This window comes from Phlebotomus papatasi, chromosome 3 (assembly GCF_024763615.1).
Source record: "Phlebotomus papatasi isolate M1 chromosome 3, Ppap_2.1, whole genome shotgun sequence".
Classification (NCBI taxonomy): domain Eukaryota; kingdom Metazoa; phylum Arthropoda; class Insecta; order Diptera; family Psychodidae; genus Phlebotomus; species Phlebotomus papatasi.
The window spans coordinates 69865961-69882640 of record NC_077224.1 but is presented as its reverse complement, the minus strand read 5'-3'; the positions used below and the strand labels follow the sequence as shown (position 1 = coordinate 69882640).

The window sequence follows — 16680 nt, the reverse complement described above, 5'->3', positions numbered from 1 at the left end:
GCACTTGAGAAAAAAGCTTTTATAAGCCCAATAAAAATTATTTTAAACGAAAATTATCGTAAGTGCCCCTAATTAATAAAAATTTATCAGAATTTGTCGTAACTTCCATTTTTGGGGAAGTTACGACAAATTTTCATACAAAATTTGCTCTAATCAGCATTTGCCGTAACTTTTTTAGCTCGCTTGCGTGGCTTGTAATTTGCAGCAAAAATTTAATATTTCTCATTAAAACGTTCACAAACTCTTCCATATATCCAATCCAAAGACAGTGCGAATAATGCAACATGAAATCATTTTAATTCAATATTTGTGAGAAAAAAAGTGAGGAAAAATCCCTGCCCATCTGTCATTATTTCAAAACAAAACAAGCGATGCGGCGCACAAAATTTATTCAATAAAATTTATGAAATAAAAGCTTTTAAGGACAGGGATCACAGTTTAATTGATTAATTTAGTCAAATAAAGGCGCTTATTATCACTAGAGTAATTAAAATTGATATAATGTGTTTTTGAAAATTGTCGTAACTTCCAAGATCTCCATAGATTAGAAGTTACGGCTTTATAAACGATGTAAGTTACGATAAAATATTATTGTGCTTCTTCTAACATATATCTCAATATCTCAGCTTTTAAATCATTTTATAAAGGTTTTTTCAAGTTAACTTACAGTTTCTTAGTGCCACTTTTATTATTTTGACTCAAAAGTATCGCAAACGGGGCTCAGTTTTAAGAAAAATAAAGCTGAACTGAATATTTCGTCTCCTGAAAAGTTGTCAAAAGGAAGTTACGACAAATGCTGATTTAACTGACGAAATGTCTGATGCAATAATTTGCCGAAGCGCTCTGTCGTGTCTGTGGAGAAAAGAGAGTGAATGAAAGAGACAACTCTATGAATATTTGCTCCGAGGTTATACATTTTACTGACAGCAGCAAAATCCTTACCAATAATGGCTTATTTTGTCACGCTCGGTATTAAATTATGACCAGTGATGACCAAAGATAATAATGCTTACACTGGTAAAAATAAAAGGATCAAATTGATCCTTTTGCAAAGTATGGATCAAATTAACATGTTCTATTATGAAAAATGCCTATTCAGAGTTTGAAAGTTGATCCATCCTTTGGAAAAGGATCAAATTTGGATCAATTTGATCCTTTTACTTTTACTAGTGTAACTGGAAGCGACAAAATCACTATTCCGGCCTGCGATATAATTTATTACAAAATTATATTATATCCCATCATTATCATTAAATAGTGGTTTTATGCTGATTACTGTCAGGATTATGACTCAGAGGAACAAGGTGTATTTCGCTAAGGGTTATAATTACCACAACCCCATACATTGGATTGGCCAGTAAGGTTAGCCTTACCCAAATCGCTTGCAAATTTTTCTCCGTGAATACTAGCTACTAAAATATGCCATACATAGGTCAGACTCATTAGAGGAATATGGGACAAATATGAAGTGTCAGAGTATGTGCAAAGCCTGAAAGCTTTCCCATATTGCGGTACAGCTTTAAATGACTTTTTTCCCCGCAGACTCACCCAGATTTACAGAACCATCAATCTTTCCTTTGGCACATTGCTGCATCGAGTAACTCCCTACATGGGTGGCCTTGGCCTTGGTATGATGCTGTTCCAAACTGGAACAAATGTTCGTCTATCGAAGGGAATAATGTACGGGGGATGGGCCTCATGCATTTTATCATTCGCCTGGTGCATTGGCTCCCAATGGGATATCACGAGACGAGACTATGTGTATGATCCAACAGACGTGGCCAAGTCAAGTGCATGGTCTCCCCTCATTTGGACCATCGCCATCAATTGGATCGTCTTTGCATGCCACACGGGCAATGGAGGTAAGACCACGCGAGTCAATGTTTTGCATAACATACCGCAAAAATACATTTCTCTGGTGAGATAATGTACAAACCTCTTTCTCCTCGCATTTGCAATTGATGCATATTTTAACAGATGAGACACGTAATATGCCAAGAGACACTGAAACTTACATTGAAATGTTCAAATGCATCTTCATTAAGTAATTATCACCATTTCCAACGCGCAACACTTAACGCATAATTGAGCTTTATGCAAGACAGCAAAGTTACACAAAAGCGATTTCCAAATACAATAAAATTGGATTATAAGTTGTAATATGAAGGGCATTTCCATCAGGTTATTAGTATACCTTTTTACATTTGTTTAACTTCTGTGAAATCTGACTGTTTATCGCTATGATAACAATTATAACTTTATAACTTACCTGAATTGTTACTTATGCGATTGAAGTTAAATACCGTGAAATCCTCTTTAAAACAATTACTCGTCTATTGTAAATATTTACGTCCACAATTAACCTTTTATTACTTAACATAAGAAATTTGGCGCAAAAAAAGGAATAATAAAGTATCAAAAAGGAATAATAAATATTGTAAAGGAACTCGAGCGTATTTCAATAATACATCATAAAATAAAAATAATAAAATCACAGCTTTGCGAAATACTCGAAAGACTTATCTACTAGTAACTCATTTCTCTAAATCTGGATTAATCTGTTTGTGCAACTGTTTAATTGATGGGAAATTATTCCCTTATCCCTTACAGTAGACTCTCACTCAATCGGATCTTTTTCAATCGGGCAAAAAAATTTGTTGACAATTTTCACGTAGCAAATTTGTTCAAATTCGCTGTATAGCCTCTTATTTTATCATGATTCTTTACAATTGAACGCTTTTTGTGGAATTTACAATGGCTTTGACGTCCAAATCAATCGATAAACTGGATGACATTTTGCCCTATATGCCCGATTGAAAGAGAGTCTACTGTATATTATTTTTAATATTTACCAGTTTACGTTCAATTTGGAATCAATTCAGACTTGTCAGGAATTTCAAAACCTTTCCGGTGTATCCAAACTTAATTTTGTTTCCTCATAACATTAACACTTTTTAGGTGTAAAAATATATCAACATTTTTTAATGTTAATTTTACAACTTTCTAAGGGTAGAAATAACATGAAAAAGGGTAACTTTAACCCACAATACACCTAAAAAGGGTAATATTTACACCGATTTTGGATCAATACTGCAGGGTAAAATTAACATTTGCGGAATGTTATTTCAACTTTTTCAAATTTTTCTCAGTGTAGTAACTTATTTGTATAAATCTAGATTAATCTGTTTGTCCAACTGTTCAATTGATGGGAAACTATTTCTTTTATATTATTTTTAATGTTTACCAGTAAGTTTACGTTCAATTTGGAACCAATTCAGATTTGTCGGGAATTTCAAAACCTTTCCGGTGAATCAAAACTTGCTCAAATCGGTTGAAAAACATGCTTTCCGTGATTAATCTTTACAAGCACCTTCTCTATTATCACAGAAAACCAAAAGCAAGAGGGGAATTCTGTAACGCTCTGGCAATGCCATATGACAAATTGAGTTCGAATCTTAGGAGAGCTTTTTCGAAAATGCGATTCTGTAGCCGTGGCATTGCCATTTCAGCTTACGTGGCATTGTCAGAAGTCACATATTTGAGATTTCTGGCAATTCAAAATGACAATGAATATTGTTAAATAAATCAACCAAGACGTACTGTATTTTCACAAAATCATCAAGTAAAGGGATTTCATTAAAAATTCAATGAAGTGCATTTTCGAACTCATATGATATGACAAAAAAAGCTCGAATGGCATTGTCAGGTTTCGAACTCACGCATATGACAATGCCACGAAAATTACAGAATTCACTACAGGGCTGAAGTCTCATAAGAGCTTTTGCCACTCTGTTGAACCACTTGACCAATCTCCAGAAGAGGAAAGACTTAATCTATGGAAGGAAGTCTTTCCACCAGATTTTGTCGAATTAAGGGAAGGCCTTCCTCCTAGTGGTAACCCAAACTGGACAGCGTGGAAATCTCTCAATTGTTTGAGAAGTGGCGTAGTGCGTTCGAGAGAAAACGAGCAGCGATGAGATTTCTCCAATTGTGACGTCCTATGTGACTGTGGGATGATTCAAACCACACCCCCCCCCCCCATTTGTGTGCTTGTCCGTTGTCCCCTGCCCCATGTGAAGCAGGAGATTTGATATCGGCAAATCCGCTTGCCATTGACGGTGCGCGGTTTTAGGCCAGACATAATCTAATTTATTATTAAAGCCTCGATACGATTAATAAATTGCAAAAATCTATTCAAAATTACATCTTATTGTTTTATTCGACTTCACTCATAACCCAGGTGTTATTCCAACCGGAAGTCAAGAGAGTTCGTAAAATCAAGACTTTGTACTTTCAGTCAAAAACTCTTAAACCTTGCATTATAACTTAATTAAATTTAAGCACAAGTACATTAAGGAACCAATTATATTGCGGTTAGCAAAGTGAAGGAGTTTTGAGCATGATTGACTAAAAAATCATATTGAAAATTCTCAATAGGTACTTATATAACCATCATTTACTAAAACCACAAGTCAATATCTGTAACTTTTTGAGTTTTTAAATTCCAAAGTAAAAAACTTCCAGAGCTATTTGGGGAAAGTGAGGCAGGTTATGCATGAAATTTGAATTTAATTTTGAGATCGTCTTACAATAATATGGCAAGCTTAAGTTTAAAATGAGTAAAAACATAGAATTTGGGTAATATTTACGCTACCCTGATTCTCGTAAAGTTTCTTGATATTTCGGAACTCTTCTAAGGTCTTTACCACATCATCTCGTTTGTATAAGCTACACTTTTTTTTCATTGTACAAGCTCTAGCTAGAGAACCTAGAGAATAAAAGACACTAAAAAATTATTCAATTTTAAGAAATAAATGAAATGGCTGAAATTGCAAGATGGCCGAAATTTGGTACAGTTACCCAACCAACGGCTGACATTTTAAAATTTTAAAATAAAAATCTCAGAAAATATAGTTTAAATTTAAATGTTGCAGTTTTATATGCTTAAGAGCTTCTATACAATAATTTATTAAGCTGAAAAAACAATATTCTATTTTTTTTAGTCTTTGCTAAAGCCATGTTAACCCCTTAACCCTTTAAGGACGATCGGGTCACCGATGACTTAAAAATGAAATTTTTCCTACGGCCTTCTAAAGTTGCGTTTTGCTCTAAAGTCATATAAAGAGATTTTTTCTGACCTCAGATTTTTGACCCTCTTGTTCTTAAAGGATTAAAAGACGAGGAATTTAGGTTCTTCTTCAATGTTAAGTTTACTTTAACTCATTTTTTTTTCAAATGGATAGCAAAAAAAATAAAAATTGCAAGTGCTCTTAGTGATTTAACTCTACTTTGTCCAACATAGAGAACATTTTATTTAAATTTTTGAGTAAAATTGAAATGTACCAGATTTGTTAGTTCCAGAGCTTTAAAGCCTCGTGTGTTATATGGAGTTTTTTTTTGAGTATTTCTTAAGACAACCTTTCATTTTTAGATAGTTCACAATTTCTAATAAATTGATTGATATATCTCAATAAATTATATGTTTTACAGCAATTTGAAAATTATATCGTCAGAAGCAACACGTGCCTCTGAACTTAAAGTTTAATAGGATTAAAACAAAGCAAATTAACATTATACATATACGGAATTACTGATGGTATCAAAGAGAAATAAAACCGATTATAAATCTAAACCAAAGGGGAATATAAGAGGAACTCTTTAGCAATATTATAAACTTGTCACACTTCATTACAAAATTCCGTCTTATCAAATACGCATCTCATGAGTCACTTTTATTGCTTTTCATCTGTCTGATCTTGAGAATTGAAAATTTTATTCAAATTAATCTTAAATATCAATTCTTTATTTGGTGAGTCTAGTTAAAATTCCCAAAATCTTAAAACGTTTGTTTAAAAATGCTAATTATTTCCTATGTAAAGCTTCTGCGTTAGCAAGAACGCTGATGCAAAAATCCTCGAAAAGTGATTCAATCTTCTTAATGCCTGATGGCTAAAATTTTACACTATGCATAGTACCTGATAGAAGACAAATGTTCCTGCGAAAAAGGTGAACTTACATGTAGCTGCAGTAGAACATGGTAGAAAAGAGGTTACAAATGCAAATTTCATTTTCACTACTCTACAAGTTCAACTTCTATTCTTGTTCAACTTCCATTAATCTTTCGCTCCCCTCTATCCAACTTTATATCAATTTCTCGCAGCTTTTAGCATCACTCTGTACACTTAATCAGTGAAGTGTAAAAAGTATTTTGCTAGCTCGCTAGACAACTGAATTACAAAATTCTAACATTTCACTATACATTTACACATCACCGTAGGCACTATTCAGTATCCACATGCATTTTTAATGCGTATGCAAATTCAGAGCACACGAGACAGAGTTAGAAATTTTGCTTTATGACGATTATATTTACCTACCATTTGTGAATATTTTGCTGAAGAGAAATAGGTGACCAAATGATAAGCATTTTGCAGAATGCTTGAATACGTGACTGTCCCATTAGAACAAAATACTAAAAGTACAGAAGATAGAATGTTCATATTTTGGAATATTTTGAGCAACATACGGGATAATAGAAAATTATGCCAAGGGCACAATAACTTTTGTTTGTAAACATATTTTCTCAGCTGCCTGCGAGAGGGAGTGACATCTAGATCTAGTCATCTCTCTCACTCTCCTAAGTAGTTTCCAAAACTTGTTTACAAAACAAAAGTTATATTGCGTTAAGCATTATTTTTAAAACGCTTAAGGGGTTATATCTACACTAAGAAAAAACCTAAAAAGTTAAAACAACTCTATGGCAGAGTTGAATTAACTCTACGAATATCAATGTAATTGTTACTTTTTTCGTTGTAAATTTTAGTAAATAGAGTTGAAACAACTCTTCGTGCGAATTGAATTAATTCGTCGGATATCGATGTAATTATTACTTTTTTTCGATGTAAAATTTCATCTCGACTGAAGTATATGCTTAAGTGTTTTCGTTTTAAGAATATACTTCAGTCAAGAAGAATTTTGTGTGATAAAGTTCATAAGGAGCCTAACAGTGCTTTATGAAGACATGTGCTTGCATCATATGTGATATTTCGCTCGGAACGGAGGGAACTTGAGGTCAAGAAAATATTAATAAAGAAAATGATAAAATAAAAAAAAACATAAAATTGAAAAACATATTTATTTTGGGATTTGAAAGATTTTTTTTAACTCTTGAAACGAGTTATTTTCAGTCTTAAAAAAAGTTATTTACACTCTAAAATGTTAAAACAACTCTTCGGAATATTACACCTAAATAGAAGTAAAATTAACTCTAAAATATAGTCAATCGAAAATCACAACGAAAAAGAGTTAATTCAACATCGATCGAGTAAGTTTTACTCGATTATTTTTCTGAGTGTAAGAGAACGCCTAAATTAGCGGTTTTTGTGAGTTTGCTAATCAATCGATCAATATGAAATTTTCAGGGATTATTAGATTATGTCTTTGAATTTTGATTTGTAGATTGTAGATTTGAGACTTTCCAATTGATATTGGACAACTAGGCTCGCAAAAGCCCTTTGTGTCCCCCATTTCCATTAATTCCTTATATTTCTTTCCTCTCCCTTCCTTTTCTTACCCATCCTTTCCTTTCCTTTGCTTTCCTTTCCTGAATTATTGAACTCTAGGGATTTTAGCCCAGTTTGGCTGCTTCCAAAGATTCCTCATCACTCCCCACTGTATCGTACAGTACCGTAATCTCACTACTGTAGAGTGTAGAGCACGGAATCTTCAAGAAGAAAAAAACTCAAGCACCTCCACACCAGAGTTCCATAAAACACGATTTCTTTTCAGCAGTTAGAGTTCCAGAAACGTCCTGCATTTCTTCCATTATCTTCAAATGAAGACATGCGTCAAAAAGAAGTTGAAGGGGGACGATCATTTGACCAAAAACAATCTACAAAGCCTCAACTCCAAACTACAACGATGAGACGAAGTGGTATGGTGTGAGAGCGATGCAAATTAAATGTGTTGGTGCTACACAATGAATCTCTGTTCGATGATTGCTCACAATTATTGAATACCGCTGTCTCCTGCCAGACTATCTCACAGAAGAAAATCGGGATAAATCGCCTCCTTCTGTAGCTTTCCATGGATTTCCTTCACAAATCACCCATTCGGCTTATAGTACTGCACATAGTAGTGAATTTGTAGAGTTTCCACTAAGAAAAACCACTGAAACTTCTTAAAATTTACTACGCCTGAATAAACGTGTCTATCACGTCCGATAGCTCAAACCGGTCCCCTGAATTTTGATTTCAAAACGGTCGACATTTTTGAGGTACGCCGCGGCGAGCAGTATAACTGGAGTAATTTTCATTCAATTAACTTAAAATTGTCAGGGTTGCTGCCTAGATAGATTCTCTAGAAAAGTATATAGGATAATTGAGAAATATTGATTTTTGCAATTTTGGCACCAACTTGAAAAAAAATCATGATCTTGTGTCTAAAAAAATTTACTTTAATTATTCATAATAAATGTAATTGTTTATCAATCTTAAAAATTCTATGTACTTCTCTAGAGAATCTATCTAAGCAGCTACAATGGCAATTTCAAGTCAGTTGGATGAAAACTACTCCAACTTTACTGCTCGCCGTAAATGAAGAAATGTTTTTTTAAAAAAACGCGTTTAAAGTTTTGCAATATTTAGAAAACACATATGTTTTCGTTCAGAGTGATAGATCGTGTCCTACGTCATTCTTAAGATGTTTTTACGTAATTTAAACAAAGTTAAAAAAAAGTTCATCCGGAACCGATCTTTGATGGTCCCGGGTGAACTGGATCCGATTTAAACTTTTATAAGTTTCCAAGACTTTTTCGGTCATACATTCACTTTTTTCAACCATTTATCCCAATAGGGGTCACGGGCTTAGGACACCCAGGTAGAAAGGAGCTCACACTGTCGATCCTCCGCCCCTGCGGAAAGGTGTTCTGATCGGAGTCGATCCCAAGACTACCAAGGCAAAATTCTGAATTTGTTTCAGCCACCTTGTACCGGGACTGGCCTGAGGTCGCTTCCTCTTTACAATAGCCTTTCATGTTTTTTTTTATATTCACTTTTTTTTTGCAAGGAAAATACTGTAAAACAGAGAGAAACCCTGATGTTACAGATACGGGTTTTGGGTGGTCTGTGATTTATTAGTATTCACTATGAACCTCTCGTACACAGAAAAAAATATTTTGTGAAAATGTTCGTAGGGTCGGAGGAACGTCTGTTCGACAGGGAACCCCTATTGACACTTTTGTCAAAACGTTGAAAATTATTTAATGTATCTAGTAAAATATAAGTAATATAACGTTTTTTCTGTAATATACTTTTTACTATAAACAGAGATGTTCAAATTTCATATCCCAAATGGTACAGAGTAGGGTGTCAATAGGTGCTGACACGAGTTCTTAATGTGTCAATAGACGTTCCTTTCACCCTAAATGTTTGTGAATTCCTATGGGGGAGTTGCGAAATGCTCGTGAATCGTATAACCCACAAACAAGTTCGTAAAAGTTTGTACTTTTTGTTCCCCAAAAAGTTCAGTTGTCTCCTGATGATTGAAGAGTGTCTTGTGCTGTGTCTCCGAGATCTTTGTGTGAGCACCCTGGAACCCTCCCGCCAAATCTGTAACATCCCCCAAATAACGAAACCCAGTGATCTTTGACATCACTCGACCACTGAGGAAGACACGGAGCGTGTCGAAAGCTCTGGTAGAAGAGTGAGTTTTTTGATCTTAGGGTTGAAGACTCCACAGATTGTCTTGCCGCGTCCGGACGGAGCTTCCCTCCGAAAATTTCCACTTTGTACTTTTTTCACAAACATTGTTCGTTTCATGATCACTTGACGAGCATTTTTTTACAAACATTTGTTCGTAAATGTTCGTAAACACACAAAAAATGTTCGTAAAATTTTGTAATTAATTCGTGAATGTTCGTAAAATATTCGTCAGATAAACAAAAATTTACGAACAAATGACAAAATTTTACGAACATTTTTTGTGTGTTTACGAACATTTACGAAAAAAAGTTTGTAAAAGTACAAAAAATGCTCGTCAAGTGGTCATGTTACGAACAATATTTGTGAAAAAGGTTGTACAAACTTTTACGAAATTGTTTAGGGGTTATACGATTTACGAGCATTTCGTAACTCCTTCGTAAGAATTTACAAACATTTATGAACATTTTTACAAAATATTTTTTTCTGTGTAGACTCAAAAATACTGATACGTTGCTATAGCTATTTCCAAACAAACTGTAAGAAACCCTAGGACCAATTATAGCCTTTCCTTGTCCGCCATTTTGGATGCACCCGATGGGCACTCCAACTACACGGGACGGTACCCATCGGATACCCATTTCTCCTCGAATCACAAATAAGGATATAATTAGGTGTAGTTGGACAATTATGGGCATTGTAACTATCTCATGGTCGACTTTTGGAGAGATCCTCAAAAGACTCTAAGTTGCAATCTCTAACCGTTTGGCCTGTATATCTCATAACATAACAAACAAAAATCATACAGTCATTTTTCTCGAGACATGAGATTCATAAGATTATATCGAAATATGATTACTTCCTTAGAGGGTTTGGAACGAAAAGTTCAAGATTTTTTAAGAAAAAAAAAACACATCAAGAAATTACACAGATTGTTCTCGATCTCCTTCTCTTAAGAGTTCGAGCAATAAAAAAAGCTCTCTGAATTTATTGTTGCAGGTATTCTAAATGAAATCCTCTCAGCGAAGGCTATGATATTCCTAAGCCGGATCTCCTATGCTATGTACTTTGTGGAGTTCATTGTGTTAAATACATCGGCAGCTACGGTCCAGCATCCAGATGCATTTGGCCTCTCCGATTTCGTAAGAACTCTGACGCACTTTAGCGGAAATTGCCTTTGCATGTCAATTTATCTTAAGATCTTTTCTATGACTGTCCCCTCTACTTTGCTTCCAGCTTGATTGGGTGGAAATTGGAGCAATTATCGTGTCAGCAACGATTCTCGCATTAATCTTCGACCTGCCACTGCACAGTGTGAAGGCTCTCCTGTTCAGTGCCGTCGAGTCGGAAGGAGCTGGTCTGTCGACAATTTCTCAGACGGAAGTGGATGGGTTGGATGGGACAAAGGAAGTCTCCGAGGAAATTGAGGATGTTTTTGGGGGCGATGATGAGCATGAGGAGTTGCCAAAGAGGAAAATTCAATTTTACGCTGAGCAGGAAGATGAAGAAGCCGAAGAGCCGGAAGGCCATGGGGGTGGGGAAGAGGCTACAGATGACATTTGGGGCACTGATGAAAGGTATTCCAACTATTTTCTCTATTTAACATATCCACAAAATTTCACCCACAATCCCAACATCAATTAGAGAGGAATTCATCCGTAAGAAACCATCCTACGTGCCGAGATACAATTATACTGCAGCTCTAGAAGAAGATCACGCGGAGCCAGCTGAGGACGAGGAGGTGGAAGAAGAAGAGGAGGAGGAGGATGAGGAAGAAATTGAGGAGGAGAAGGAAATTGTGAGAAAACCACGACGTTGGTAATTTTTAATTTAAATTATTATCTCGTCTTTAGAATTATTCTTTGAACTTTTTCACTAAACTCTCAAGAGATTGTTAAGAGGATTTTCTCTTCCAAGGGGAAATGTTGTTTGCTCTATAATTTCATGAGTAAAGGCAGTAAAGGTATTGCTGCTTGCATCATTAAAAGTCGTACAATCAATTTCAGAGTTCTTTTGTATTTTTTTGGATTTTTTCTTTAAATTCTCATTATACAGTCGAGTTCCTCAATTTGAACCCTCAAATTTGAACGACGGTTACATTCAAAATGTAAAATATGAGGTTATGTAACAGAAATTTTGCATTGGAATCTTAATTAGAACCATTTTTCTGGTGTTTCCTCAATTTTGTCGTATTATATTAATTTCCTCAACAAATTTCACCCATTTAACAACAAATTCAATTGATAAAATTCTGTAAAGTTGTTTTCCTTAATTTAGGAAAAGTGAATTTTACATGAATTCCGTTACGGTTTCGAAAATATTGTGCAAATTTGAGGAGTGAGAAATGTCATCTATTCCCCCCAAATGTTCAAATTTATGGAACTCTACTGTAAGCCATTTTAAGGTGCATTAAAAGACTTGTAAAAAGTCTTGGTTTATAGGGCAGCTATTTGACGAGCTGAGGTGTTGATGTTTTTGGAGTAGCTCCTGACGAGTCTGTGATATTGCGGGTAACGAAAAGATTGACGGCCTAGCAGTAGTAGGAGTGAAGAACAAATTCATCGGTCTCGAGCCTGCAGTGGGGGTGTCCTACACACTCACACAACATCAAACGGTATAGACAGAAAAAGAACAGAGTACCAGAGAGACGGCCTCAATTCTGAGACCAAGATCAAGATTTTGTATTCTGACGCGAAACATTAATGGAACTTAAAATGTCTTAGCTAAGAACCAAAATTTCAAGGTTTTCCACACTTAACGACACGTTACTTCTGACAAAAATCTTTTGGGACTGAAACGGAGGCCTGGATGCAGCGGGCAAGTTGGCATGGACAAGACGTATGAGGAGGATGGATGCCGCTTGCTATCCCCGCACAGAAAAAACATATTTCGTAAAATTGTACGCAAATGTTTGTGAATTCCCACTGGGGATTTACGAAATGCTCGTATAAGCTCACAAAGAAGTTCGTAAAAGTTTGTATTTTTCACAAACATTGTTCGTAACTCAATCACATGACGAGCAGTCGGCCTTCAACCGTGAAGCTGAGAGGAACCCTGATATGTAGCTCCGTAGGAATGAGCAATGGGGGTCTACTCCGGGGAGGCTGGCGATGAAGGGCACTCCAGCACGTTCCGGTGTAGGTCAGTAGCATATATTGCTACACATTCCTCTCATTTAGTAATAACCTTCCCGATTTGAGAACTCTCCGGTTGAGGTTTTTCCTTTACCGATTCGAAGGTATATCAAAAAACTTACCTAAAAACCCGTTGGAAGTTCATACGTTTAAACCGACGAGTTACACAAAGTGCATAAAAAGAACATTCAATTTAATGAAATTGCAAATTAAACGTTCTGCCATTCTGAATTTTTACAAAACTACACAAAAATCACTTTTTGCAGCAAACTTTTACACAATTTTATTGACATTGTTGATGATTGGAATGTCAAGAATACCGAAATTCGAAATAGCAGAACAATCAGCGTTAAGGTGTCTACACATTAGAGCTGATTTCATCAAGAATTATTTCAAAAATTTTTGAAAGAAAAATTCATATTTTTGAAGGAATTTTTGAAGAAAAATGCCTCCACACGTCCACACCATACTGGGTTTTTTTATTTTCCATCAAAAAATTTTGGCAGATAGCTATTATTCCCAAATCTCTTGCTCTTGTGAATATTTTTCATGAAAATTTTTTGTTTTACTGCTGGAAAAAGTGAAAAAAGCGTTTGGTGAAGTTCCTTGGGATAGTATTTAGTGAATTTCTGAAGAAAATCTTCTAAATATGCAAGGGAATAGTGTTTTTCTGGAGATGTCGTTCCTGGTGGAATCCAACCCAGCCTTTGAAGGAACATTTCCTGTGATTTTTTTATTTCTCACCACTACTACTCAAACTGGGAGTCCCACGGAGGAATCGAAGGCCTGTGACTATCCAGTTCTGGTGTTCTCGAAAGGAAGCAATCCCACATAGTTCCTAGTGATTGAGAAAGTGAATGATATAAAAGATCATTCTGATGTTCTTCTGGGGGTTCAAGTGATGGCTTCTGGTAGCTCCGGATAGCTCTCGTTTGCATTGACATCTCCTCGGTGGCTCTGGTTAGCTCTTGTTTTAATTGGTAACCAAGGCATATAGAGATTCCAAAGTGTCCGTAAATTTTCTCCTTTCCATCTACCTTGCAATCCGTACGAGGCCATTGTACTGTGGAACACCTCAAGAATACACAGATGGATTAACTTCCGACAATTTCTGGAAGAAAATCACAGGAAATGTTCTTTCAAAGGCTGGGTTGGATTCCACCAGGAACGACATCTCCAGAAAAACACTATTCCCTTGCATATTTAGAAGATTTTCTTCAGAAATTCACTAAATACTATCCCAAGGAACTTCACGAAACGTTTTTCTCACTTTTTCCAGCAGAAAATAACAAATTTTCGTGAAAAACAATCTTGAATCGTGATGGTTTCCTTCAAGAACTCTGTCAAGAATGACTTTGATGAATTTTATTCCAATGTGTAGCTGGTAATTTCTTTCAAAAATTTTTGATGGAAATTACCTTCAATTGGATATGATTTTTGAAGACATTTGTCTACACATTATGGCCTCTACACATTGGGAGCAATTCTTGTCAAAAATTGCTTTTTTGAAGGAAATTCCTTGCAGTGTTGTAGGGGGAAACGTCAAATTTCTGTCAAAAACGCAATTTTTGACGAAAATTGCTCCCAATATGTAGACACCTTTAGACAAATTTTCTTCAAAAATCCATCTTTTTGTCAAAAATTCTCACCAATGTGTAGGCAATTTTCTTGAAGAACACTTCTTGAAGCTCATTTTTGATAGAAATCTCTTATAATGTGTAGACACCTTGAGCGGCGAGTGCGTGAACTTGCAATGTAGGCTTCCGTTGATTTTCGAACAGGTTTGGCTTGGCTTCGGAGTGGCTTTGTCTCTTCGAAAGGTTATTACTGAACGAAGCCATTTTCGTTTGTCTGACAAAACTTTACAAACAAATGAACAAATTTGAACAAATGTTTGTAATGGCCTCTACACATTGGGAGAAATTTTTGTCAAAAATTGCTTTTTTGAAGGAAATTCCCTGCAGCGTTGTAGGGGGAAACGTCAGATTTTTGTCAAAAACGAAATTTTTGACGAAAATTGCTCCCAATGTGTAGACACCTTACGAGAACAAAAAATGTTCGTTTTCTGGCACTATCAAAATTTCACTTTTAATAATTTAACCTGATTATGTAAGAAATTATTGAAATTATATTGAGTATTTATTTTTTTTCTAAAGATTGCTGAAAGTTAGATATTAGAAAAAAACTCAATTTTCGTAACAATGCGTACAATTCAATTTTCCGAATTTAATCACAGCAAAAGACATTGCAATTTTTCCTCAAAATTGCTAACGATAAAATAGCGAGAAAATGAAAACTCTGAGCAATTTACAAAACCATTTTCTTACCCCTTTCGAAGTAATATTGCTCTGAAAATTACCTCACCATTAAAATGAAATTGAAAAGCACTGCCCCGTTGCGAAGGACAAAATCCTGAAATGTCCTCCCTGGAGCTCACTTCAATCTGCACATGACATTCCCCCTTGGAACACTTTCATCACCTGCAGCAAAATTGGGATTCTTCTTTTTGGAGAAAATAAATTGTCATCTATCAATTGTAAATTATAAAAAAATAATTTATTTCTATCTTTCTTATTTTTCTTGAAATTGTTGCTAAAGTGAAACCATTTTTTTCTTACTTGAAAATAAAAGAGATACAATGTAAATAAATAGAGAACATTTTGAATTGAATTATTTTAAAGCTTACATACAGAAAAAAAAGCTACACCATAAAATGTCCATATCATTTTGGTAAATTGGTAAAGATAGAAGCAGTAAAGAAGGATACTTTCTTGACTAAAACATACACATTTCCCACAAAGAAAATTTCTTCATCAATTTTAATTAAATTATTCAAATAAGGGAGAAAATTCAATATGATTTATAAATCAGACATCTTCTCTATCACACATGTCATTTTCCGAGAGAGCCAGAGAAAATCTCACGATTAATTAACACCACTTACATGACTATAAAACTATAAATTTAAATACTGGTTGCAGATCTGTAATGGTCCAATAGCTTTCTTTCCTCCAAAAGGGAAATTAGGAAAACTCTGACCATTCACTTCCTACGCAGATTCCTCCGACGTGCTGGGACTATTGTTGGTCCTCTTCCTCTTCTGCTCATCTGAGAAACCAAAATTATTATAGAGTGAAACATAATTGCAGCTTACACGGCGAATTTCTGGTGGGAAATGAGAAACTTACCATGTCGAAGGAGAATTTTCTCAATGCCATGAATGGGCGACTCAAACACCAAACACAGAATAAGTGCAGCAATAAAAGTTAGAATGATATGTGATACAGCATCACCCAACTGCAAAGTAACAAAAAAAAAACTACTGAGTATCACGGTATGATCAATTTGACTCTTGTGGAAAGATTCCTTTTCTATTTTTTATATTGTGTACATTTATTCAATGAAAAGAAAATCCACACTTGAACATTTTCCTGTGTGCTCTTACACACTCAAAAAATGAAAATAGGAAAAACTACACACTCCCATTGTAAAATCTACACTGAGAGAAATCCGAAAAAGTTAAAATAACATTCCAGAAATGTTAATTTTACCCTGCAGTATTGATCCAAAATCGGTGTAAATTTTACCATTAAAAAGGTGTAAAATTAACATTAAAAAATGTATATTTTTACACCTAAAAAGTGTTAAAGTTATGAGGAAAAAAAGTTAATCGCACCCCCTTTTTTCTCTCAGTGTACTAAATTACTTCTCTGATTGAATTAGTTTTTTCATTGTGTGTTAAAAGTTTGTCAAAAAAATGTTCTTCTATTCGGAATATGAAATAATTTTGTCAAATCGACAGCCACCTGAATCTTATTAAGAATTTGTCAAAAAATGCTTTTTCATAT

The 16680-nt window shown here is 35.0% G+C and overlaps 2 protein-coding genes across 8 annotated transcripts in view; one reads left to right on the top strand and one right to left on the bottom strand.

Annotated features, from left to right (window-relative positions):
- Nucleotides 1–11698, top strand: part of LOC129808115 (eye-specific diacylglycerol kinase) — a 221359-nt gene extending 209661 nt beyond the window's left edge. For 6 of the 7 annotated variants that reach the window (XM_055857837.1, XM_055857839.1, XM_055857841.1 and 3 more), the window contains 4 exons: nt 1543–1862; nt 10698–10840; nt 10935–11275; nt 11343–11698. In XM_055857837.1, coding sequence (XP_055713812.1) covers nt 1543–1862; nt 10698–10840; nt 10935–11275; nt 11343–11520 — 982 coding nt within the window. In that variant the 3' untranslated portion in view covers nt 11521–11698. Of the gene's footprint in view, nt 1–1542; nt 1863–10697; nt 10841–10934; nt 11276–11342 lie in introns of those variants that run through there. The other variant, XM_055857840.1, reaches the window with a different exon arrangement.
- Nucleotides 11699–15366: 3668 nt separating this feature from the next.
- The window catches only part of LOC129808124 (nose resistant to fluoxetine protein 6-like), a 37643-nt gene continuing 36329 nt past the window's right edge, over nt 15367–16680 (bottom strand). The window contains exons 9-10 of the mRNA XM_055857874.1: nt 16021–16129; nt 15367–15940 (exon numbers count right to left, since the gene is read on the bottom strand). Coding sequence (XP_055713849.1) covers nt 15882–15940; nt 16021–16129 — 168 coding nt within the window. The 3' untranslated portion in view covers nt 15367–15881. The remainder of the gene's footprint in view (nt 15941–16020; nt 16130–16680) is intronic.